General features: G+C 39.5%; 1 protein-coding gene across 5 annotated transcripts; it reads left to right on the top strand.

Annotated features, from left to right (window-relative positions):
• Positions 1 to 4,481: 4,481 nt before the first annotated feature.
• On the top strand, positions 4,482 to 18,742 carry DENND10 (DENN domain containing 10). 5 transcript variants are annotated; one of them, XM_084632960.1, is made up of 9 exons: positions 4,482 to 4,636; positions 7,159 to 7,355; positions 9,978 to 10,057; positions 11,254 to 11,402; positions 11,629 to 11,740; positions 12,133 to 12,233; positions 15,034 to 15,141; positions 16,297 to 16,391; positions 17,151 to 18,740. In XM_084632960.1, exons 1-9 carry the CDS (start codon positions 4,591 to 4,593, stop codon positions 17,325 to 17,327), a joined length of 1,065 nt encoding a protein of 354 aa, XP_084489086.1. In that variant the 5' UTR covers positions 4,482 to 4,590; the 3' UTR covers positions 17,328 to 18,740. The 5 variants fall into 5 exon arrangements, with proteins under 5 accessions (XP_084489086.1, XP_084489087.1, XP_084489085.1 ...); XM_084632959.1 differs by having other exon boundaries at positions 4,504 to 4,636; positions 7,139 to 7,355; XM_084632958.1 differs by lacking the exon at positions 4,482 to 4,636 and adding an exon at positions 6,393 to 6,442 and having other exon boundaries at positions 7,139 to 7,355; positions 11,254 to 11,390; positions 17,151 to 18,742.
• Positions 18,743 to 22,115: the final 3,373 nt, after the last annotated feature.

Here is a 22,115-nt window from a genome sequence, read left to right as displayed (position 1 = left end):
CAAATTTTGTGTGAGTTAAGGTTGCTCTATACATAACATACTAACACAAAACCAAGGAAAACACATGACATGACAAATTTTACTCTTGAGCCCAGACTTGCACACCTCACCAGATAAAAGCCTTCCGGCACTGGCTTCCCTGAACATGAGCACATTTTCCAGAACTATATAGAACATAGAGTAGGGGGAAGGCTCAGGTCTGACGTCTGGCTATTTATGGTGGTGAGATGACAATTTATTCTTGTTTTGCTATATTTTTAATGGAATTTTTCCTTTTTTAACGGAAGAATAAAGTTTTCTTTCGATTGTTGATTTCTTTTTGTTTTCTCATTGTTTCAATATTGTACAGCCACAAAAACATATATAAAGTCTCAAAACAATTAAAGTGCAACATACATAACAATATATTTTAATATGGTGGTTTAATAACAGGATGAGAGCCGGGAAGCAACCAGCAGTCTCTCAAATAGTTATTTTACCAGAAATAAATGATTGTTTCTGTTAATTGCAGGAAGAGCAGGAGGAATCGAAACAGAGGCTAGGTGTGGAATGGAGGACTTCTGATAAGCACTGTAGTTGTTCTAGTGCTCTCTTTCTCCACCTCTTACCCCCACTCTCAAAAAAGGAGAGATAGAACATAGGAATTGTCATACTGGATCAGACCTGCGGTCCATCTAGTCCAGTATCTGGTCTCTCAGAGTGGCCAATATTAGGTGAGTCAGAGGAAGGTGTAATAACCACAGAGTAGACAGATGTGGGATAGGCCTCTCCCTGATCTCCCATAGTTAGAGATTGACCTAAACCCTGAAGCAGAGTTTAATATTCCTTCCAATTTTCTTATAATTAATTATAACTCCATATATTCTTTTATCCATATCCAAACCTGGTTTGAATTTTGGTAACTTCTTGTCCTCAACAACTTCCTGTGGGGGTGAGTTTCACAGTCTAATTACACATTGTGTGAAAAACTGTTTAATCGATTTTGAATTTCCCAACTTTTAATTTCACTGAACATCCCCTTGTTCCTGAAGTATGAGACAGGGAGATCAGTGATTCCAAATCTACTTTTGTTAGTTAATTATTTTATATATTTTTGTCATGCTCCCTCTTATGCATGTCCTTTCTAAGGTAAAAAATCCCAATCTTTTTAATCTCTATATGAGAGTTGTACTATGCCCTTTATATCTTTTTTTGAGATGTGATGCTCAGTATTTCAGGGGGAGGCCACACCATTTATTTGTATAAACGCATTATAACATTCTTTGTATTATTCCCCTTCCTTATGCATTCTAAAGTACTAGCTTTTTTTTTACTGCAGCTGCACATTTAGCAGAAGTCTTTACTGTGCTGTCTACACTGATGCCTAGGGTCCCTTTCTTGAGCTTATAGAGTTCATTTAGAACCCTGTAAGGTGAGAGTAGTTTAATATTTTTCCTTCAATGTGCATTACTTGGCATTAATCAACACTGAGTTTAATTTGCCATTGTGTTCCCTGTTCACTTTCCTTCTTTAGGTTTCTCTGAAGTTCCTCACAGTCCTCTGTGGTCCTGACGAACCTGAATAACAGCTTGCATCCGATGAAGTGAGCTGTAGCTCACGAAAGCTTATGCTCAAATAAACTGGTTAGTCTCTACGGTGCCACAAGTACTCCTTTTCTTTTTGCGAACACAGACTAACACGGCTGCTACTCTGAAACCTGAATAACTTTGTGGTTTCTACAAATTTTGCTACTTCAGTACTCACCCCCCCCTTTCTAGATCATTAATAAATATATTAAACAAGACCTCGTATGGAACTTTGAGGCTCCTGATGAACACTGACCACTTGATCATACTCTTTGCTTTCTGTCTCCTAGCCAGTTTTGATCTATGACAATACTTTGCCTCTCACCCCATGACTGCTGGCTTCTTTAGTAGCTTCTTGTCAAGGACCTGGTTAAAGGCCTTTTGGAAGTCTAAATAAATTATGTCAACTGATTCTCCTTTATCCACTACTTTATTGACATGTTCAAAGAATAGCGAGACACAATTTTCCATTTCTAGAACTGTACACAATCCAGTGAAGAGGTACTCAAAAGAGAAGAAAACAGGTAGGCCTCAATCCTACATTTATGCATTTGCTTAACTTTACATAAGACTTTGCAAGATCTGTATTTTGTATGGTTTCAGAGTAACAGCCGTGTTAGTCTGTATTCGCAAAAAGAAAAGGAGTACTTGTGGCACCTTAGAGACTAACCAATTTATTTGAGCATGAGCTTTCGTGAGCTACAGCTCACTTCATCGGATGCATACCGTGGAAACTGCAGTAGACATTATATACACACAGACACCATGAAACAATACCCCCTCCCATCCCACTGTCCTGCTGTTGCAAAAAGAAAAGGAGTACTTGTGGCACCTTAGAGACTAACCAATTTATTTGAGCTATTACCAGCAGGACAGTGGGGTGGGAGGGGGTATTGTTTCATGGTGTCTGTGTGTATATAATGTCTACTGCAGTTTCCACGGTATGCATCCGATGAAGTGAGCTGTAGCTCACGAAAGCTCATGCTCAAATAAATTGGTTAGTCTCTAAGGTGCCACAAGTACTCCTTTTCTTTTTGTATTTTGTATGTGTTTGTATAGTGCCAAACATTCCTGGGCCCAAATCCTGTTTGGAACCTCTGGACATAACCGTAATAAAAACAATTGATAATAAAATAAGACTTCTAAGCAATACAACTGTATTTTGTATAATAGCTTGCATGTAAACTATACCCATCAATGATTTACAGAGTTAAGTAACTCAGAGTTAAATACAGTAATACAAATAGTTACAAAGTTAAAATAGAAAATTAATAGCAGAGGAAGAGAAAAATTCAGAGTGATGGACAAAAGTAAAAAAGAGTTTTCATCTCCTATTTGAAAATAGATTGGAAAGGTGGTGATATGGAGAAAGCTGTTTCACATGGTTGCAAAGGAGAAAGCTTTAAGGCACAGACAAAAAGCTAAATAAGCAGAAAGAGATGCCTTCAGACTATGGCCTGATCCTGCAAACAGGTACATATTTAAGAGGAGACACTGACACTCTTCAGGAGGCATATAGGAATAATACATAACAACAACAATAGAGATCCACTTGGATAATTATCATCAATGATATACATTTAAGAATGGGAAATGCTCCCTCCTCAATGCCCCCCCCCAGAAGTGTAATTTATTAAAGCAACCAACCCTAAGTAATCATCAAAATACATTGACAATTCACCAGTAAACATGGAGTTCAAGTGTGCACATTGGTGCAGCCTGAGGGTGTGAAATAGAGCCGGACAAAACTTTTTGATTATCCAGTAAATTAGTTGAAAAATGCAGTTTTGAACAACATTAGGAATTTTTTAAAAAAAAAGTAAAACCGGTTCCTTTTGACATTTTTGAAACAAACCAGTCTGATATTGTTAAATGAACCATTTCATTTAGCAATGTCGCTTCAGATCAACATTTTGTTTCAAGCCTTATGGTTTTGTTTTGAAATATTGCTTCAGAAGGACATTCAAAAAGTTTCATTCAACCTGAATGAAACGTTTTCGGTTCTGCGTTTTGGCAACTGAAAAAAAAAATCTGTTTCACTTAGAAACTAACCGATTTTATTTATTTATTGTCCACTTCAGCCCCCAAACCGAGAAATCAATTATTTACTGAGCCACGGTGGGGAAATCACACAGAGGAGAGACCCGGAGGTGTAGGCAGAAGGGGGGGAGCCACCCAAAGCATCCAGGGGGTGGGGAGGTCACCCAGAGGGGCCCCGGGAGGGTGCAGCGCTAGGGGCAAGTGGGGAGGCCGAACGGAGGAGTCCCAGGGCAGCGACCCGAGAGGTGGGGAGACCAGGCCACGCAGAGTGGCCCCGGGGGGCGGGTTGGGGGAGAGGTCAGGCCCGCCGGAGGGGCCCCGGGGGGCGGGTTGGGGGAGAGGTCAGGCCCGCCGGAGGGGCCCCGGGTTGGGGGGAGAGGTCAGGCCCGCCGGAGGGGCCCCGGGTTGGGGGGAGAGGTCAGGCCCGCCGGAGGGGCCCCGGGGGGGCGGGTTGGGGGGAGAGGTCAGGCCCGCCGGAGGGGCCCCGGGGGGGCGGGTTGGGGGGAGAGGTCAGGCCCGCCGGAGGGGCCCCGGGGGGGCGGGTTAGGGGGAGAGGTCAGGCCCGCCGGAGGGGCCCCGGGGGGCGGGTTGGGGGGAGAGGCCAGGCCCGGCTTGCTAGAGGGGCCCCGGTCAGCGCACACGGTTTCAGACGGCCCCGCCAAGCGTGCAGCGGAAAAGCCCAGCCCTGGCTCGGGCAGCCCCTGCGCCGCGACCCATTGATCCTCCCGGCGTCTACTCGCGGGAGCCAACGAACGAGGTCGAGTCTGCGCCCTGCGTGGGGCCTGGGAGGCGGGGAAGCAGCGGGGCCGGGCCTAGAGCCGAAGGCGGCGCCAGGACTGCGGGCGGGGCCGGCCTGAGGCGGGGCAGGGCCTGGGCGCTCAGGCAGCAGCCGCTGCAGGGGACCCAGGAAGAGGGGGTGAGGGCCGGGCCGGGCCTGGTGCGCTCGGGCCGGGCACGGAAGCGAGCAGAGCCGGGCAGCAGGAAGATGGCAGAGCCGGAGATTCAGCTGCTGCTAGGCGTGGGGCTGATTGGTAAGGACACCGCTGGGCCCTTTGCCCCTGGAGCATCCACCCCAGGGTAGCTCTCTGTGCTGGGGAGGGGCTGACGCCCCGCGCCCAGCCCCAGGCTCCAGCTCCTTGACGGGACCCTCTGCCCCTGGAATTGAGGGTGGGGCTCTTGTGGTGGTGTGGGGGCAGAGGTGCTGGAACTAGGGGTGCTGCTGCACCCCCTGGCTCGAAGGGTTTACAGTTGGGTTAAATGGCTCTCAGCACCCCTGGGTAGGGGGGTAGCACCCATCAAACAGTTCTCACTCTTTGTGGCACCACCCTAACCTTTCTCCTTCACATGTGGGGCCTGGGGTAGTAACCTACCGTGGGGTGGGGGGACTTTTTCTCTTTTGTCCACCTTACATACCTTTGGCAGGGCTTTTTTGAAGCAGTTCTGCATGAAGTTCTCATACGTAAATTAGGGAAATGTGGTCTAGATGCAAATTACTATAAGATGGGTGCTCAACTGGTTGAAAGACTGTACTCAAAGAGTAATTATCAGTGGCTTGCTGTTAAATTGGGAGACAGTATTTAGTGGGGCCCCACAGGCATCAGTCCTGGGTCCAGTACTATTCAATGTTTTCATTAATGACTTGGATAATGGAGTGGAGAGTATGTTTATAAAAGTTGCAGATGTCACCAAGCTGGGAGGGGTTGCAAGCACTTTGGAGGGCAGGTTTTAAATTCAAAATGACTTTGAAAAATCAGAGGATTGGTGTGAATTCAACAAGATGAAATTCAATGAAGACAATTGCAAAGTAGTTAACCTGAAGGAAAAATCAAATGCACAGCTGCAAAATGGGGAATAACTGGTGGTAATACTGCTGAAAAGACTCTGGGGGATTATAGTGGACCACAAAATGAAACAAGTCATCAATGTGACGCAGCTGCAAAAAAGGCTAATATGTTTCAAGGGTGTATTAACAGGAGTATTGTATATTAGACACAGGAGGTAAATGTCCTGCTCTACTTGACACTGGTGAAGCCACATCTGGAGTACTGCATCCAATTCTAGGCAATACAATTTAGGAAGGATGTGGACAAATTGAAAAGAGTTCAGAGGAGAGCAACACAAATGATGAAAGGTTTAGAAAATCTGAATTATGAGGAAAGGCTGGAAAAACTAGGCATGAAAAACTAGTCTTGAGAAAAGAAGACTGAGACACAACCTGATAAGTCTTCCAATATGTTAGAGCTGTTATAAAGTACAGTAATCAATTATTGTGCATATCCACTGAAAGTATGACAAGAAGTAATGGTCTTAACCTGGGAGGGAGTTTTAGGTTAGATATTAAGAAAGCCTTTCTAATTATAAGAGTAGTTAAGCTCTGGAATAGGCTTCCAAGGGAGGTTGTAGAGTTCCCATCATTGGAAACTTTTAAAAACAAGTTGGACAAACCATTTCTCATGTATAATCTAGGTTTACTTGGTCCTGCCACAGTGCACGGGGCTGGACTCGATACTTCTTGAAGTCCCTTCCTGCCATACATTTCTGTGATTTTATAATGGAGGTGTGAACCCCAAAACTGCCCAGCAACAGGTAGCCCTCTGCCCATCCATAAAAGTGCGGCTAACAACATATCTCTGCCTCTCAGTATAAAATACGTTTGGAGATAGCATTGGATAGCATCATAAGTGTCCCAAGTGTTGCTTGTTTTTGTTATTTATGCCAGTTTATTTTAAAGCATGTATTGATGAAATGATTCCTGCATGCAGAAGAGCCAGAACCTGCCCTCTGATACAAGCCATTGGAAATATGTGGAGGTATCTGAAGGCAACGTTTGGCATATGGTTGGTACATTTGTGGTGGTTCATTTGGGAATGAAGTCTATAAATTCTCATACAGATAACGAACCCATTCTATAGCATATAGATGCCATATAAATATAAGATGCCATTATTTTAGTTATTACTTATTGAAATACAAAGTGAAAGTATTGTTAATGAGAGAGTTTATCCATTTAGAACTAATTGATAATTTCATAGTCCAAACAAGTCTGTTAGTTTAACAATAAACAGTTAATGATGCTATACCACTTCAAAGCATTGTGACAGTTTGAATGATGGAGATTTTAAATGATGCAATTTAGGGTTCTATAAACACTGATGTGCATGCTTATTTTTGAGCAGTTAAATAATTCCATTGGAGTCAATGGGACTACTTACATGCTTAAAGTTAAGTAAATGTGCAAGAGTTTGCATAACTGGGGACAGCACCTTTGAAAACTACAATTCTTATTTTTCCACATACTCACAAGCCTCAGCTGGCTGGAACTTTGCATGCCAAGAGCAGACTTTTCCAACAAAATGTTATAAATACCTGAAAATAAAAGTTAATAACAGAAGCTCTAACAGACAACTTTAGCAGTCGAGGCATGAGTGGATACTGATCTAGTTAGTGTAAAATGGGATGTTAAGATGATTCCAGTAAACAGATCTGATTAACCAATCAATTTACTTCCTTGCTGCTGTTTGGCATTCTCACAGTGAACATCTTTCCACCATAGAAAAAGACACCAATGGAGATACTCTGTGGGTATGGTGTTATCCTTCCACCACAGCTGAAATGAGGGATCTATTGCTGAGAAAATGCTGCCTTACAGATGAAAATAAACTGCTTCACACCTTTGTATTTGGCCAGTATAGAAGATCATGGTTCTATATCACAACAGTGGAAGTTCAAGATTCTTCAGTCTTGAAAAAGGTGGGACTGAATCACTAATAAAGCAGTCTAAAGCAGTGTTTTGGGGCCTAGTTCTCCAAATCCTTGACTACTAGCTGGGGTACTTACTACTGGTAATAGGTTTCAGAGTAGCAGCTGTGTTAGTCTGTATTCGCAAAAAGAAAAAGAGTACTTTGTGGCACCTTAGAGACTAACAAATTTATTTGAGCATAAGCTTTCGTGAGCTACAGCTCACTTCATCAGATGCATTCAGTGGAAAATACAGTGGGAAGATTTATATACACAGAGAACATGAAACAGTGGGTGTTACCATACACACTGTAAAGAGAGTGATCACTTAAGGTGAGCTATTACCAGCAGGGGGGCAAGGGGGGAGCTTTTTGTAGTGATAATCAAGGTAGGCCATTTCCAGCAGTTGATAAGAAGGTCTGAGGAACAGTTCTAGTGGAAAGAATGGGGTTGTTCTCAGGAACAAGCACATGCTCAAGAGTAAGTGTTTACAGGATTGGACCCATATTTTGCAGTTTTTAAAGTTTCTGAGTATGTTTTATGGTCTTCGTCAGTTGTGAACTTTTTAAAATTATTTTTTGCAGATTATTTTTGGGGTTGAAATACACTATAACCACTTGCTGGAAAATAAATACAAAATTCACTGTTTTTCACACAAATTAAAAATATTTGAGAGGAGGAAAAGCTCAGGGCCGCTTCCTGGCACAAGTTTTTAAGCATAAATTCGCATTGAAAAACAATGAGGAATTTTGCCTAAAAATCACATGTATAGTATGACGCTAAATCTTGGCAATAGAGGTTGAAAGAAGTCTGTAGAGTTCCTAACACAATAGGGCTTGATTCTTGGTAGTCCTTTCCTACTGAAGTCATTGGGCAAAAATTGTGAGTAGCAGATTAATGTACTTTATACCGGTTTGGTATTCTGTGTGTATGCAAAACAAGTGTAATATATACTCCCTCTTTGGCCTCTCTATGAGCAGCAAAAAAGGGGGTGTGGCTGGGTACAAAGAAAGGAGTATATATGCAGTCCTTGTGTAAGAGGATGCAACTTCCTTTGAAATCAATGGGATTGCATCAGTTTCCACTTATGGGTGAATTTGGCTCCTAAAGCATTAAGGATATCTTCTGTGGCATGGTCATAATGTAATGTAATGTCATTAAAGTAATGACATGGAAAACTTTATTATTATTCATGTTAATCCTAGATATGTTTAGTGATAGCTTCCCTGCGCTTGCAATTTGAAGTTAGACCCAAGAAATAACAAAAGAATAACGGACATGGGTCATTCCGGGGAGAAAAGTAGTAAAGAAATGGAGGAGGATAAAAGGTGAGAAGGGGAATTTCCATGTAATTATGAAAAGGAGAAAGTTGGGTGCATCATGGATTTTAATTTTGGGGGTGTTTTAATAGAATTTATGATGGAATAAATTTTGTTAGAATGGAAGATTGAAGGTGATAGACCTGGCAGATTTGGACTGATTATTTGGATCACAAAAGGAGTAGTTGTTTGGTGTATGAAAACAGGGAGGCTACTCCATGCAATGTAGAGGAACGTAGTTGTATAGGAAGCTTTGGAAAGGAATAGGCTGATATTAGGTAAAAGATATAGGCAGGAAGGAACACTGTGCATATCCTTGCTTTATCTTACATTGTTTGTTTTTAAGCAGTTTTCATCACTGAAGGATAGACTTTGTAGAACTTCCCTTGACTTGTCTATTTTTTGGCTGTAAATATCCCTTTTCCTATTACATCCCCCCCTTCTTTTCCCCTCAGAGTGTAAGAGATTAATTTTGCCACTTACACCCAATTTTCTGACCATCTAATGCGATCTCTAATATGTCCAATGGAAAGGGTTTTGCACAGTTTGTTAGATATTACAAAAATGCAGACATAAATGCTTGGGACCCAGGCTGTAAAATTAGTCTTTGAACAGCATTGTTATATCTCACTCATTATTTATAGCTATAATAGGTTTTTCATTGTTGAATTCTCTACATTTCTGCTCAAATATATGTCTATTTTAAAATGTACCTTAGCATTCAAAGTCTCTATTTTGGTACATGATTTATTGTGTTTTTCTGAAGGATTGAATTGTGTATGTATTCATCTCTATTACTAATAATTGAAATATTGCAGATGCACTTTCATTTCTTCTATACTCTGACATTAAGATCCCTTAATAAGTTGTTGTAAGACTAGTAGTATTGTGGCATTCCATATTAAGTAAAAAGCATTCCAATGTGGTGATTCCTCCTATCCTTCTCCCACCCTTTCCATCCCCCACCATGGTTCTGTCCTTCTACTCACTCCGTTGTAATCTATCATATCTGCAGTATGAGGTTAATGGGATGTTGTGAGGTAACTGTCTCATGTTTAGGGGTGGTTTTTTTATTTTTGTTGCATTTAATCCACCAAATATTGATAATGCCAACTCAGTGAAAGCGGGTCAAGTCAGAAGCCATTAGCTATGGTTTTTTTTCCTGTGTATAAATGAGATTTGCAGCTGTCTTGCACACTCCTAGTACTGTAATATCTTGTATGGGTGTTGCATTAAATTTAGTAATATAAACATTACCTGAATTCAAATGGAAGTATATAAAACAACGTGCATGTTTTTTGTGTGTTTTGGACAGGTGACTCACTTTTCTATTGTTCTGACTGCCAAAGATTTTAACCCGGAGAAATATGCAGCCTTCACTAGGATATTGTGTAGGTCTGTATAAAAGCTGTATTTAGTGCAAATGTTTAAATACTTAGGTCTTGCCAAACTGGGAGGGTGAACAATACATGTTGTCGAACAATGCATGTTTTATAACAATATGAATGTTTGCTGGGATTCTGTATTATGATTCGTTATTCCAACTATATAAATTCTAGGTCTGTGATTAAGTAGAACTGGCTATTCTGTGTCCATGTGATAAAATTAAGAACATAGTCAAATGTTCAACATATGTTACTATAAAAATAAAATTCTTCATTTTTCACAGCTTTTTTTTCAGTAACATGTTTTAAAAATGTCATAAATACTGAAAGAGCCTCTGTGATCTTTCTGTTTCACTGTTGCGTAAACTATTTAGGTTGGCTGTGACTTGTTTTGTGTGTGTGTGTGTATCTTATAAGGTGGAGGTTATTAAGGTTGACATAAACTGATAGTCTTTCTAAATGATCTGAAAATTATAGTTGAATTTAAAAATAAATGTGACAGTGGCTTTTTAGGGAAACTAAAATGGAAGCTGGCACTTAGAAACATCTACAACGCTATTTTTGAAATCTGTTTGAAGCTTTAGGTACTGTGTCCCTACATCTGAATGCCTTTCTCCTTTCCCAGGGGAAACTTACCAGTAGTTAAAGCTCAGAGGAAGAGAAATGATTAACACATGGATATTAAGAGGGAGGAGAGTTTCTTTTTTCTATGTACAAGGGACAGACTGAGAGTCTTTGCATTTGTCTCGCGTACAGCAAGTCTTCTGTCAGCTGTACCTTTTTTGCTAATGTTTCTTTGATAGTCATGAGGTAACTGATCGTATGATCGGTATTTAAAAATCAAATGAAGAATATGAGGAGTTTTGCCTTTCACAAAACAAATCTTTTATAAATCCACAAATATTTTGTTTTTGTTTTTTTTTAATTTGAGTTTTATACTGAAACTATAGCTCCCACTCACTTGTGAAACAGGAAATCGTAATAGGAACATGAGTTGATCATAGATCCAAAAAAACAGGCAAGCTTTTGTGCACATGCTGAATGGCTTTTTATTATTGTATTTAAAACTAACATCAATCATGTGTCTTAAAATCAGAATTCTTCCAAATCAGTGTTTTGGTGATACCATGACCTTTTTCATATACCTAGCTGCACTGTTCACACCATCATAGACAAAAACTAAATATTTTCACTCTTTTAATGCAGAATCTACCTGAAGCATGGGAGTCCAGTTAAAATGATGGAGAGTTACATTGCAGTTCTTACAAAGGGGATCTGCCAGAGTGAAGAAAATGGATCTTTCCTCAGCAAAGATTTTGATGCCCGAAAGGCTTACCTTGCAGGTTCAATCAAAGGTTAAAAATAAATCTATAGTCAACTGCTTACTTATATCTTATTTAAATATGAAACCCACATAAAACAGATTTATATATCAAGTTCCAAACTCTGTTCAGATAAGTAACTAATATGAACTGTTCATATATATTCTGAATATAGTGATATCTGGTGACTTGTCATCAAAGAAGTATTGCCAGAAGATACACTTGCGATACCATAATGTCTTTCTTTTCTGTCTCGTAGATATAGTATCTCAGTTTGGTATGGAAACAGTTATCCTATTCACTGCACTGATGTTAAAGAAAAGAATTGTTGTATATCACCCAAGAATAGAAGTCATCCAGGAGTTTACCAGGTATACCACATACCTGTAAATAAAAATGCATTAGGCCCTGATTCTGGAAAGTATCTATATTCAGGAAAGCACTAAAGTAAATGCTTAAAGTTAAACATGTTCTTAGGTCCCATTGATTTCAGTGGAACCAAAGTATGTGTTTAAGTGCTTTTCTGAACTGGGGCCTTAAAAATAGAATGGATACCAATAAAAATAATGATTCTACTTACCACCAATGATATAAGGACCCTCAATTCTCTGTGTATGTCTGTATGTGTGCTCTCATGTACAAGAGATTCTTAATGTCACAAAATTGATATTTCTCTCTAAAGCTTTACAATATGAAGTGCTAAGCCACCTATAAGCACAAAAAAAAATATACTTAGTTTCAAATGCTAACTTCATTTCCTTAGGACTCTACCTGCTTTAGTGTGGCATCGACAGGACTGGTCAATTCTTCATTCGTATGTTCATCTAAATGATGATGAACTGGAAGCATTAAAGACCTGCACAGGTAGTGTTAAATTATCAGTCAAACTTTGTTCATAATGTTCATTTCATCTGTATTGGAGCAACATCCTTTAGCAATAATGTCATGAAAATCTGTTGCTATTTCCATCATAAATTCATTTTAAGGATTTTTAATTCTTTAAATCTGTCATAGAAGTTAGACTGTATATTTTTTTCTTTGAAAAAAAGCATGTGTTTTATGTTAAATTAAAGATCAGATAAATACTTTTATTGGTGGTTCCATCCAGATGGATTGTACTTCCTCCTCCCCCCAAAGCTACTGTAAATGATTTCCTTTACTTATTAAGAAGATAGAGCCAGTCATTAGAGAATGTAGTCCAGAACCAAATATCACAAATTGTGCGATAGTTATTACCAAATAATCTTTTGGTAATTTTTCTGGGGTCTCCTAGTGGAAATGGTCACATGAAAGGAAATGAAGACTTAATCTCTCATCTGCTAGAAGCTGCTTGGCTATTCGTAGCCTCCTATTGGGAAAAGAAAAAATAGCCCAACCATTGGGGAATGGTTAAAAAAAATATGGGAGGTTGTGGTTACAGAAAAATTTAATACACCAATTTGAATAGTAGCATTTGATACATATATTTAATATATGTCTACATAGAGATTTCACTCAATTTAATAAAATCACTAGGAACGACATAGGTGTTGTAATGATGCTTACTCTGTAATATGGTAACATCCTGTTAAATAGACTAGATTCCTGTATAATGTCTCTTCAAACAAAAACTAATTGTTGTGATGATTATTTTATTTCTGATATTTACATGGCAGGTATTTGTAAACTTATTAACTTCCTAAAAAAATAGCTTAAAAAATAAAAAGGAGGTAGGGATGTGAGCTTGTTTCCTTTTGATGTTGTTTTGGGTCAGATGGAATGAAGGAATTATGCAGTGTTACAGGAGGGGTTGATAACATGCCTTCAACCCAAATAAAATTATCTTCTAAGCATGTACATTGTTAATGATTAACTTTTCTTATTTTTTAACTACAAAAGAGTAACTCAAAGTAATAGTGGGTATTTCACTTAAATTAACAAGAAGCAATTCACTTTAAAGGTTGAAATTCTATTCAGAACGTGCTCCACTATGTCAGTTGGTGGCTGTTTATTATAGTCACAAATGGACTTCACAAGCTATAAGAGTCTGATTTGTGATTTCTATTGAGTGTAAAGGTTATACAATAGATCAAAAGACCTCAAGCTTCTACCTTCCCCCCCTAAACTGGACACAACAGAGGGAATGAAGAATTTAGCAGTATTCTTAACACTGAATTTCCTCACGCTCATCTCTTTCAGATAATCAGTGTTATAGTTAACAAGTATTTTTAATGTTTGTTTGACTATTTTACCACTAGTGTATACCTCAGCTCATCAAAATCAGTAACCACACTTCCACGGAGAACAGCTGCTATAATGGAAGGCATACTGAGATGAACTTAGCTAGCATGTTGTAAATCAGAAAATGTTCTGCTGCCACTACCGTCCTATTCCTGACCCAAATAGCCACTAAGGGCACCTTAATGGAGTCTTAGTGTATAAACTAGTGGTCTCCAACACTTTTTTACGCACAAGATCACTTTTTGAATTTAAGTTCAACCCAGGATCTACCCCACCCCTTCCCCAAGGCCCCGCCCCTTCCCTGAAGCCCCCGTCCTGATCACTCCATCCCCCACTCTCTCTGTCGCTCGCTCTCCCCCACCCTCACTCACTTCCACCAGACTGGGGCAGCAGGTTGGGGTTCGGGAGGGGGTGCGGCTCTGGGCTGAGGGGTTCAGAGTGTTGGAGGGGGCTCTGGGCTGCGCCTGGAGTAGGGGGTTGGGGTGCAGGAGTAGGTGAGGGATGTGGCTCTGGGCTGGGGCAGAGTGCTGGGGTACGGGTTGCTCGCTCTGGGAGGGGGGTCAGGGCTGGGGCAGGGGATTGGGGTGAAGAAGAAGGTTTGGGGTGCAGGAGGAGGTATGGGGTGGGGGCTCAGGGCTGGGGGTTGGCGTGCAGGCTCCCGCTGGGGGGTACTTACCTCAGGCAGCTCCTGGTTGGTGGCGCAGCGGGGCTAAGACAAGCTCCTTGCTAGCCCCGGCCCCAGTCTGGCACATTGGCACCTTCTCCCCATCACGAGCCAGGCCACCCACCCGCCCACCAGCCAGTAGTTCACCATGTGGCCATGCCACTCCCAGAAGGTGCCAACGTGCTTCTGCGGCCCCTGGTGGAGGCACATGGCTCTGTGCACTGCCCCTCTCCGCAGCTCCCACTGGCCACAGCTCTCTGTTCCCAGACAATGGGAGCTGTGGGGGCGGTGCTTGCAAGCAGGAGCAGTGTGTGGAGACACCTGCCCCCCCAACTCCGGCCACGGGGGCATGCTGGTTGCTTCTGGGAGCTGCATGGGGCTGCAGCAGGCAGGCAGGGAGCCTGCACCACTATGGCCGGAGATCGCAATCAACTGGGAGAGTCTCCAGGATCGACCAGTTGGTGACCACTGTTATAGACCTTCATGTATTTCACCTTTGGAAAGTGAACATACAGTCACTTTTTGGAATATTTTGAGTAGCAAGAAAGCTTTGAAACTGAAAACATAATCTTCCTTACTACATATAGTGTTTTGTTCTTAATTTTAAACTCCATAAGTCAAAAAATACACTACGTGCCTAATCAAATGCCCAAAGAAGTCAATTAACTTCAATGGGTGCTAGATCAAGTCCTTAATTTTAAGAGATTTTAGTTTACACTACATCTCTTCTGTTTTTCAGTTTTTAATCAGAATTTGTCTTGGTAAATCTCTACCACCTAGGTTACATTGCTGGATTTATAGACTCCAAAGTGAGCAATAGACCGGATCTATATGATGTGTATGTGAATTTGGCAGACAGTGAAATTACCATTTCCCAGCAAGCGAAAGGTTGGTTGGCAGCATTTGTTTTTGTTTTGTTTTGGCGAAGGGTGGTGGTATTTGCTTTGTAACTCTGTGAACATAGAGCCAGATTCAACAAAATATTGGTCCTTTTTCTAGGCTTGTTGTGAGAGAGCAATTACTTTAGAGCTTTCCTAGTCCAACTGGGAGCCTGGAAGATCTTTGGTGAATCTGGGCCATAATGTCATCATGTATAAATGCCGAAGTAAAGGAATTAGAGAAGGGTGGTCTTGTGCATAATCATAGAGTCTTAATTAAAAACACGTGACTGAAACATTTCATATTTTCATAAAGTTACATTCTAAACCATGGGTAGGTTCTGGATCCAGCCCAGGACTAAGCCCTTATAAATGTCTCTTCCCATTTTCATATCCACTGAACTTTGGGTTTTTTATCTCCTCCTAATGATCAAGGGGAAATGATGCTTGCAAAACTCTCAATGCATGGAGGATAAAACCTTTAGAGCAGTAGGAAATCTTAACTTGGTTTTATTAAAAATGCACAAATTAATTCCTCCATGGATGTCAAATGACAGATACAGATCATGAGGAGCACTCATAATTTGGCTTGCCATCAATTTACCAGATGACAGTTTGTCACTTAAATGCATTTGCACATTTCACTACTAAAAATTCATGACAATCCTTTAAAATATTTATCAGCTCTTATTTTTAAAGTGTAAAGAAAAAAGCCTAATCTTGGTTAACCTTGATTTATCTTTACTCTATGTTCTTTATATAAAAACTTCAGCATACTTTCTGGAAACTAGCAGTAAACTTATCTGTAATGCCATTGTAGGATCTAAAATATTTTGTCTAATTGTACCTCTGCATATTAATTTTATCCCAGCAAAAGCAATAAAGAAGATGTGATGGGAATACATGAAAATATGATAAAGTTCAAAGTACATTTTTGTGAAAAGTTCTTATAGGTGGTCCTATTATTCTTCCTCCTACATAAATGTTTTCAGGAAGCTCCATTAAAGAGAGCATATGAGTAAAGGTGAGAGGTGCCATTGTTACAAATGCTAGTGACCTGCTACTACTATTTTTGGATGAAGGGTGCTATATGTGCAAAATATTATGTTCTAGATTGGTTAGATGATCAGAATGAATGCATGATATATTTTTTCTACTCTCCCAGAGGCAATGACAATGGGAAAATTGCACAAAGAAATTGGTCAACTCATTGTTCAGTCTGCAGAAGATCCAGATAAATCAGATAGTCAAGTCATTAAGGTTAGTCCTTAGTTTATGTTTAAAGTTCTCCTTTCATTAACATTTTACTAAAAAAAAGAAAGAAATACCATAATGAAATGCCAGGCCCTGCTTCCCCCAAAGTCAGTTGATCTATTGCAATCTCTAGTTTATAAATACCACTATACATTGAAATTCTTAAAATAGTTCTGCTATCATGACCTGGTTATAATGGTATGTAAATAAATTAACTAAAACATAGTGTATTGGCACTTCATGTTGTTGAAATAATTCCAGACACTCCTTTGACTATATTTAACTGTATTAAAATAAAATGATTTTACAATGGTATACGATTTTATAATCAGTTATTTGCTTCACTTATACTATAACTTCTTGGGAAAATTCATAACTAACATTTTAAACCCTGAAATATGCTTCTTCAGATTTAAGATTGGGCTTCAAAATGCTGTGTTTTTTCCCTTGTTCCCACACCAATATAGTCTGTTAGCTATTACACAATTGCATTGCGGTAATAATTTTGAAATAAAGGCATTATGTGAAATGCTGAGAACTCCCAGCTATCCCTGAATTAAATGTTCAGCATCTCACATGATCAGATCTGAAGAAAGAATATTCCAAATTTCTTTTTTTTTTTTAAGTGGCAGATTGGTCAGAACGCATCAATTATTTCCTCTGTATACTATTTGTGTTAGTATCTTATACAGAGGTGTTAATAATGTTAAATAATTTTCCTAGTACTGCATTCGTGCTTGCTTATTTGTCTATTCTTATTTTAAGGATATTTCACTGAAGACAAAGGAAATTTTGACTAATCTGGCATCATTTACTGAAGTTTCTGATGATGGTGAGAAACCGACACTTAACTTTGAATCCCTAAAACAAAAGCGATATCCACCAGCTACAGAAAACTTTCTTTATCATCTAGCAGCTGCTGAACAAATGCTTAAGATATGACTTTGTTGATACACTTAAATGTTGTGGACCAATATGAAACTATTCCCTTTGCCATAAAACTATGACTATCTGCTACTTATATAAAAAATTAAAGGTAGCAAAGAAAATGTTACATTTTTAATGATGTAATGCAAAATATAGACATTTGACCTGGAACATGCGGCTACACATTAGGAAATATTTCTAGTCTTTTTACGTTTCTTTGACTCTGACTTTATACACACAAGGGCAGATACTCAAAAACACAACCTGAGTTGGGCACCTTACCTGTGTTTGTGCCTTTGAAATCTTCTTCCTTACTCCTGGTGTACTATAACTTCACAGAACTGGACATACTAGTATAAACACATTGAAATCCGATACACTGAAAGTAACACTGAAAACTGGAAAATGGTTAGAGCAGTAAAAATATACCTGTTTGTCTTGTTGCATAGCCATAAAGTAACAGTTTTTCAGTAAGCAGTCTGAAACTAACTTTGCTTTGTAATCTTCTGGGAAGAACTTAAATTCTTTGTAAGGAAACCTACTTTCTGAGCCAAACATCCAATGTTTCTGCAGAAATGTCTATGAAACCAGTCAAAAAGTTCTGCAGTAGCGCTTTTGTTATACGAAAAATAGAACTTTTTTTCCTGGCCTTTGCACAGATGGGTGTAGCATGTGGTTTTACATAAAGATTTTATACTTAAAATAAAAAATTTAGTAATCCATATTTATACTATTAAAAATTGAATGTTTGGTATCTTGAAGCTGTAAGAACTCATAATTAACTATATACAAACCATATTAATTTGATAAAGATTTTTGTTTATGTATTGTAAGGAAGTCTATTTTAGAATATGGATAAGGAATTAGGTATCTATATATAAAATAGCTACTTATTGCAGTTAGTCCGAGAGAACTACTGCTACAATCCCCTATTTTGAGGGGTGTATAATCCTACTTCAGATATTTACACGAGACAGAAACTTTGCAGTTAGTTTAGACACAGAAGCATTTTTTAAAGGAACGGCATATTGACTGTAAAAAGAAAAGTAGTGCTTGTGGCACCTTAGAGACTAACTGTGTTTTGCATATCAGTGCTCTCTGACTTTTTTCCATTTGTATAACCTAAGGGGTGTTTTTTAATGGTCCAGATAAGTTTAAAGATCATATAGAAAGAAACACAGTTAGGGCTTGAGCCTTAAGTCCATTGAAGTTAGTCTTTCCATTGAGTTCATTCAACATGCTTTGGATCAGGTCTTGAGCATCTCTAGAACTATAACTACAGGGTTAGAGTGAAAATTTATTTCCCTGGATTCTTCTAAAAAATGCAAGCTTTTATTAAAATAACATATAGTTGAAATAACATGCATGCTTTAGGATAACTCACAAAAAAGCGGAGTTCTCATTTGCCAACTAAATATTTGATATTTAATTATTTTATTTTATGTTCAGTCTTGGAGACGCTTTAGTTGCAAATTTCCTTATTGTTTGTCTCAGACCTTTCCTTCTAATGTTTTTTGTATGAAAACAAATGAAACTTAATTTTGCACTTCAGGAATTATACATATTGCAAAGTTATGCCTATAAAACATGATCTTTTTTTTTTTTTTTCCTGAACCCCTTGCCCTGTGTATTTCATGTAAATTGTGCTTGAATAGTCATGGTCATCAAGTGACAGGCTTCAGCTCTTAAATTACAATAAAATAATAGAAATATTTAGTAACGTGGTAACTTAAAACATTTACAATATTTCAACCACAATGTCTAGTTTAAAAAGAATCGTGTTGTGTTTTTGTTTACATTGAATGTACAGCAAGGTGGTATAAGCAAACTCTTGTAGTAGGTGGGAGACAGAATTTCAATGGAAGGTGTGCAAAATTAGGTTTAAATTCCCTCCAGCCCCCAGATGATGCACTTATCCTGTGAGGAGAAAATTGGGCCATTTGCACTTGTATGAAGTAGTGCATCACCTACACTATTACAACCTTTTATTCCATATATAACAAAACAGAACTGATGTAGATCACAACCAGTTTGTTTTGCTAACTTTCAAAGGGACAGATGGTAATGTCCTTGTTGAAATTTAACTTATTCTTTCTATCTCCAGAAGTCAGTGAACTGTCTTCCTCTAGAGTAGTATTTTTCTTCCTAATGGTTTTTTGACATCTAGAGATTTCACAAGGGTTAAAAGGAGAGTTTGAGTGTAACTGGTAAAATCAGCAATCCTTTGTTAACCAAGTGTGGTTCTGCACTGAGAAGTGACAGTCTGAGACTCCAGGTTAGTTCTGATTTCCATAATGGATATGTTCAGCCTACAAATAGCCGTTTTTGCAACTGTCAGCCCTACAAACGCAATATGTGGGTCTGAAAGTCAAGCTGTATCCTTTTTTACTCCTTTATCATTCCTAATAGTAAGATTCTGCAGGTTAAATTCTGAGTTATGCCTTTTCTTCTCTATTGCCTTCTAGGATTGGGTAAAAGAGGAATGGATTTGGCCTCGCCATTGAAACTAAATGGTGATGTTGATAACCAACCCAGTAGAGAAACCAGCTCCCGCTCCCAGTTGCATTGGCTTTGCAGTGTTACCAAAGGTTTAAAGTAGAAAAAAATGGATGTATATAGTTTGATCTGACTCAGATTTACATTGGGAGCATATTGAGTTACATGGTACCTTTGTATAGCTACTGTTAGCACAGAACAGCACTTTAAAGCACGTACCATTACCCACCATTTCCATAGTCCAGGTCTACACGTAGATTTTGTACTGATGTAACTTTCAGTTAGGGATGTAATATATTTTTTAAACCAAAAAGTTATACTGGTATGTCTCCTAGAGTGGACACAGTTATGCCAATATAAAAGTTTATATCACTGTAGCTTATTCCTGTATGGGAAAGGGAATACTGAAATAACTGCATCCATAAAAGGGCTACACCACTTTAACTACACCAGTACAGTAAAAACGGTACAGCATCTGTGTATACGAGGCCTTAGTCTTTGTAGAGGTAAGGATTAACTTGAGATATGAGAGTTAATTACGTATACAAAAAACTGCATTAAAAACATTATTAAGGTTGCCAAGTCAAGCACTTCAAAGTTAGGAAATGTCAGAATTAAGGTTGCCTGTACAACATTAATTCAGCCCCCTTGTTTGTATGCATAATACTCTTTTTACAAGACATGCTGTTTTTTCCACAGGACCCTTGCCTCATTCAGTGCACAGAACTTAAGGAGCAGCTATTGGATATTTTATTTTTCTCCTCATTGTTCAACGTTTGGCCCCATGCCTTATTTACTGCACACTATTCAAACCCTGCTCTGAACAATTAATTTCCTAATGGGCTTTTCTGTGGTGCCAAACAATATAATATTTGAGTGCTTCAGAACTATTAATTTCTTTTCACAACACCCATCTGAGGTGAGGGGGCATTATCCCAGTTTTAAAGATGGGGAGCTGAGGAACAGAAAAATTAAGGTCAAAATATCCACTAATTTTGGGTGCCTAATTGGAGATGCCTGGTTTTTCGAGTACTTCACATTAAATAACACTTTATAGGTTCAAAGTACAGTTCTCTTTGTCTTCAGCTGCAGGTGTGAGTGCTCAGCACTTCTGTGAATCAGAATCCAGGCTATCAAGTTGGACACCCAGAAAATGAGGAATGCACAATTAGTGAATATCTGAGAAAAGTTTGAGAGTGACTTGACTAGCATCACATAGGAACTCTGGCAGAGGCAGGGACAGAATCCAGCTCTCCAGGGCAACATTCAGCTACCTTAACCATGAAACCATCCTTTTGTCTTCCTGTAATCCCCTGCCATCTTCTGCCTTAACCACTACATACCTTCCAACCTGGTATCTTACAGACACAATCTCCTTCACTACACAACCCTGTTCAGAGCAGGTTCATCCTGTGCACTTAATGAAGCAGAGGGAAAAAAGTTTGTGATTATGTAACATGAGTGTCTCATGATGCATATGCCCAAGGGGGCTGAATTCATTTTGCACATGCAAACTTTATACTGGTATTTACTAACTTTCAAGTGTTTGACTTTGCAACTTTAATGTTCTTTAAAGGTTTGTGTATATAATTTCATATGCTTTTAAAAAAAGCAACCTAAAAAACCAATTTCCATCATCTGGCATCATATTGACATTCACATGGTTCATCAGCAGGGTTGGAACCTTTAGATTCATCACACAGACCTCTGCCATTTGAGCTAACAAGTAAAACATAGCAGTAGGAGGTTGTCATCCTGCATGCAGACCAGCATAAGAGGAGGAATGGGACACTTCTGCTAGTGCATTTCACAGATATTTGCTGACTGCAATCTGGATTCCAATCCAGGCTTTGGAGGGATGTGTCCCACAGGGGACTCAGATTCTTCTATTTCTTCTCAAGTACAACCCCTTCTACCCCACCCCCTTCCCACCTGTACCAGTCCTTTTTTTTCCCTCTCCCACCCCAGCTCCTTCTTCCTGTCACATTCTCCTCATCTATCTAGTCCCAGTCTCCACTGCTTAGGCTTCTCATCACAGGCGCCTTGCCCAGTAAGTTCTAGCCTCAAGCCTCTGGATTCTCTGTCCCCCCTGTACTAGTTTCATTGCCCAGCCAGTCCCCCACCCCCACACCGTGGCCTCCAGTCATACCTGCCCATGTTGCCTGCTCCCCTTGACTCCCAATCTCCTCCCCAGCTGCTTCTCCAATCTCAGTGTGTATCTTCCCTGCCCCATGCCTTGTTCCAGACTCTTTACCCGGTCCCAGTTTTTCCACGTACACCTCGGCTCCTCATCAGATCCGTCTCCCT

This window comes from Lepidochelys olivacea (assembly GCF_965140295.1).
Source record: "Lepidochelys olivacea isolate rLepOli2 genome assembly, chromosome: 7".
NCBI classification, from domain to species: domain Eukaryota; kingdom Metazoa; phylum Chordata; order Testudines; family Cheloniidae; genus Lepidochelys; species Lepidochelys olivacea.
This window is presented reverse-complemented; position numbering and strand designations above follow the sequence as displayed.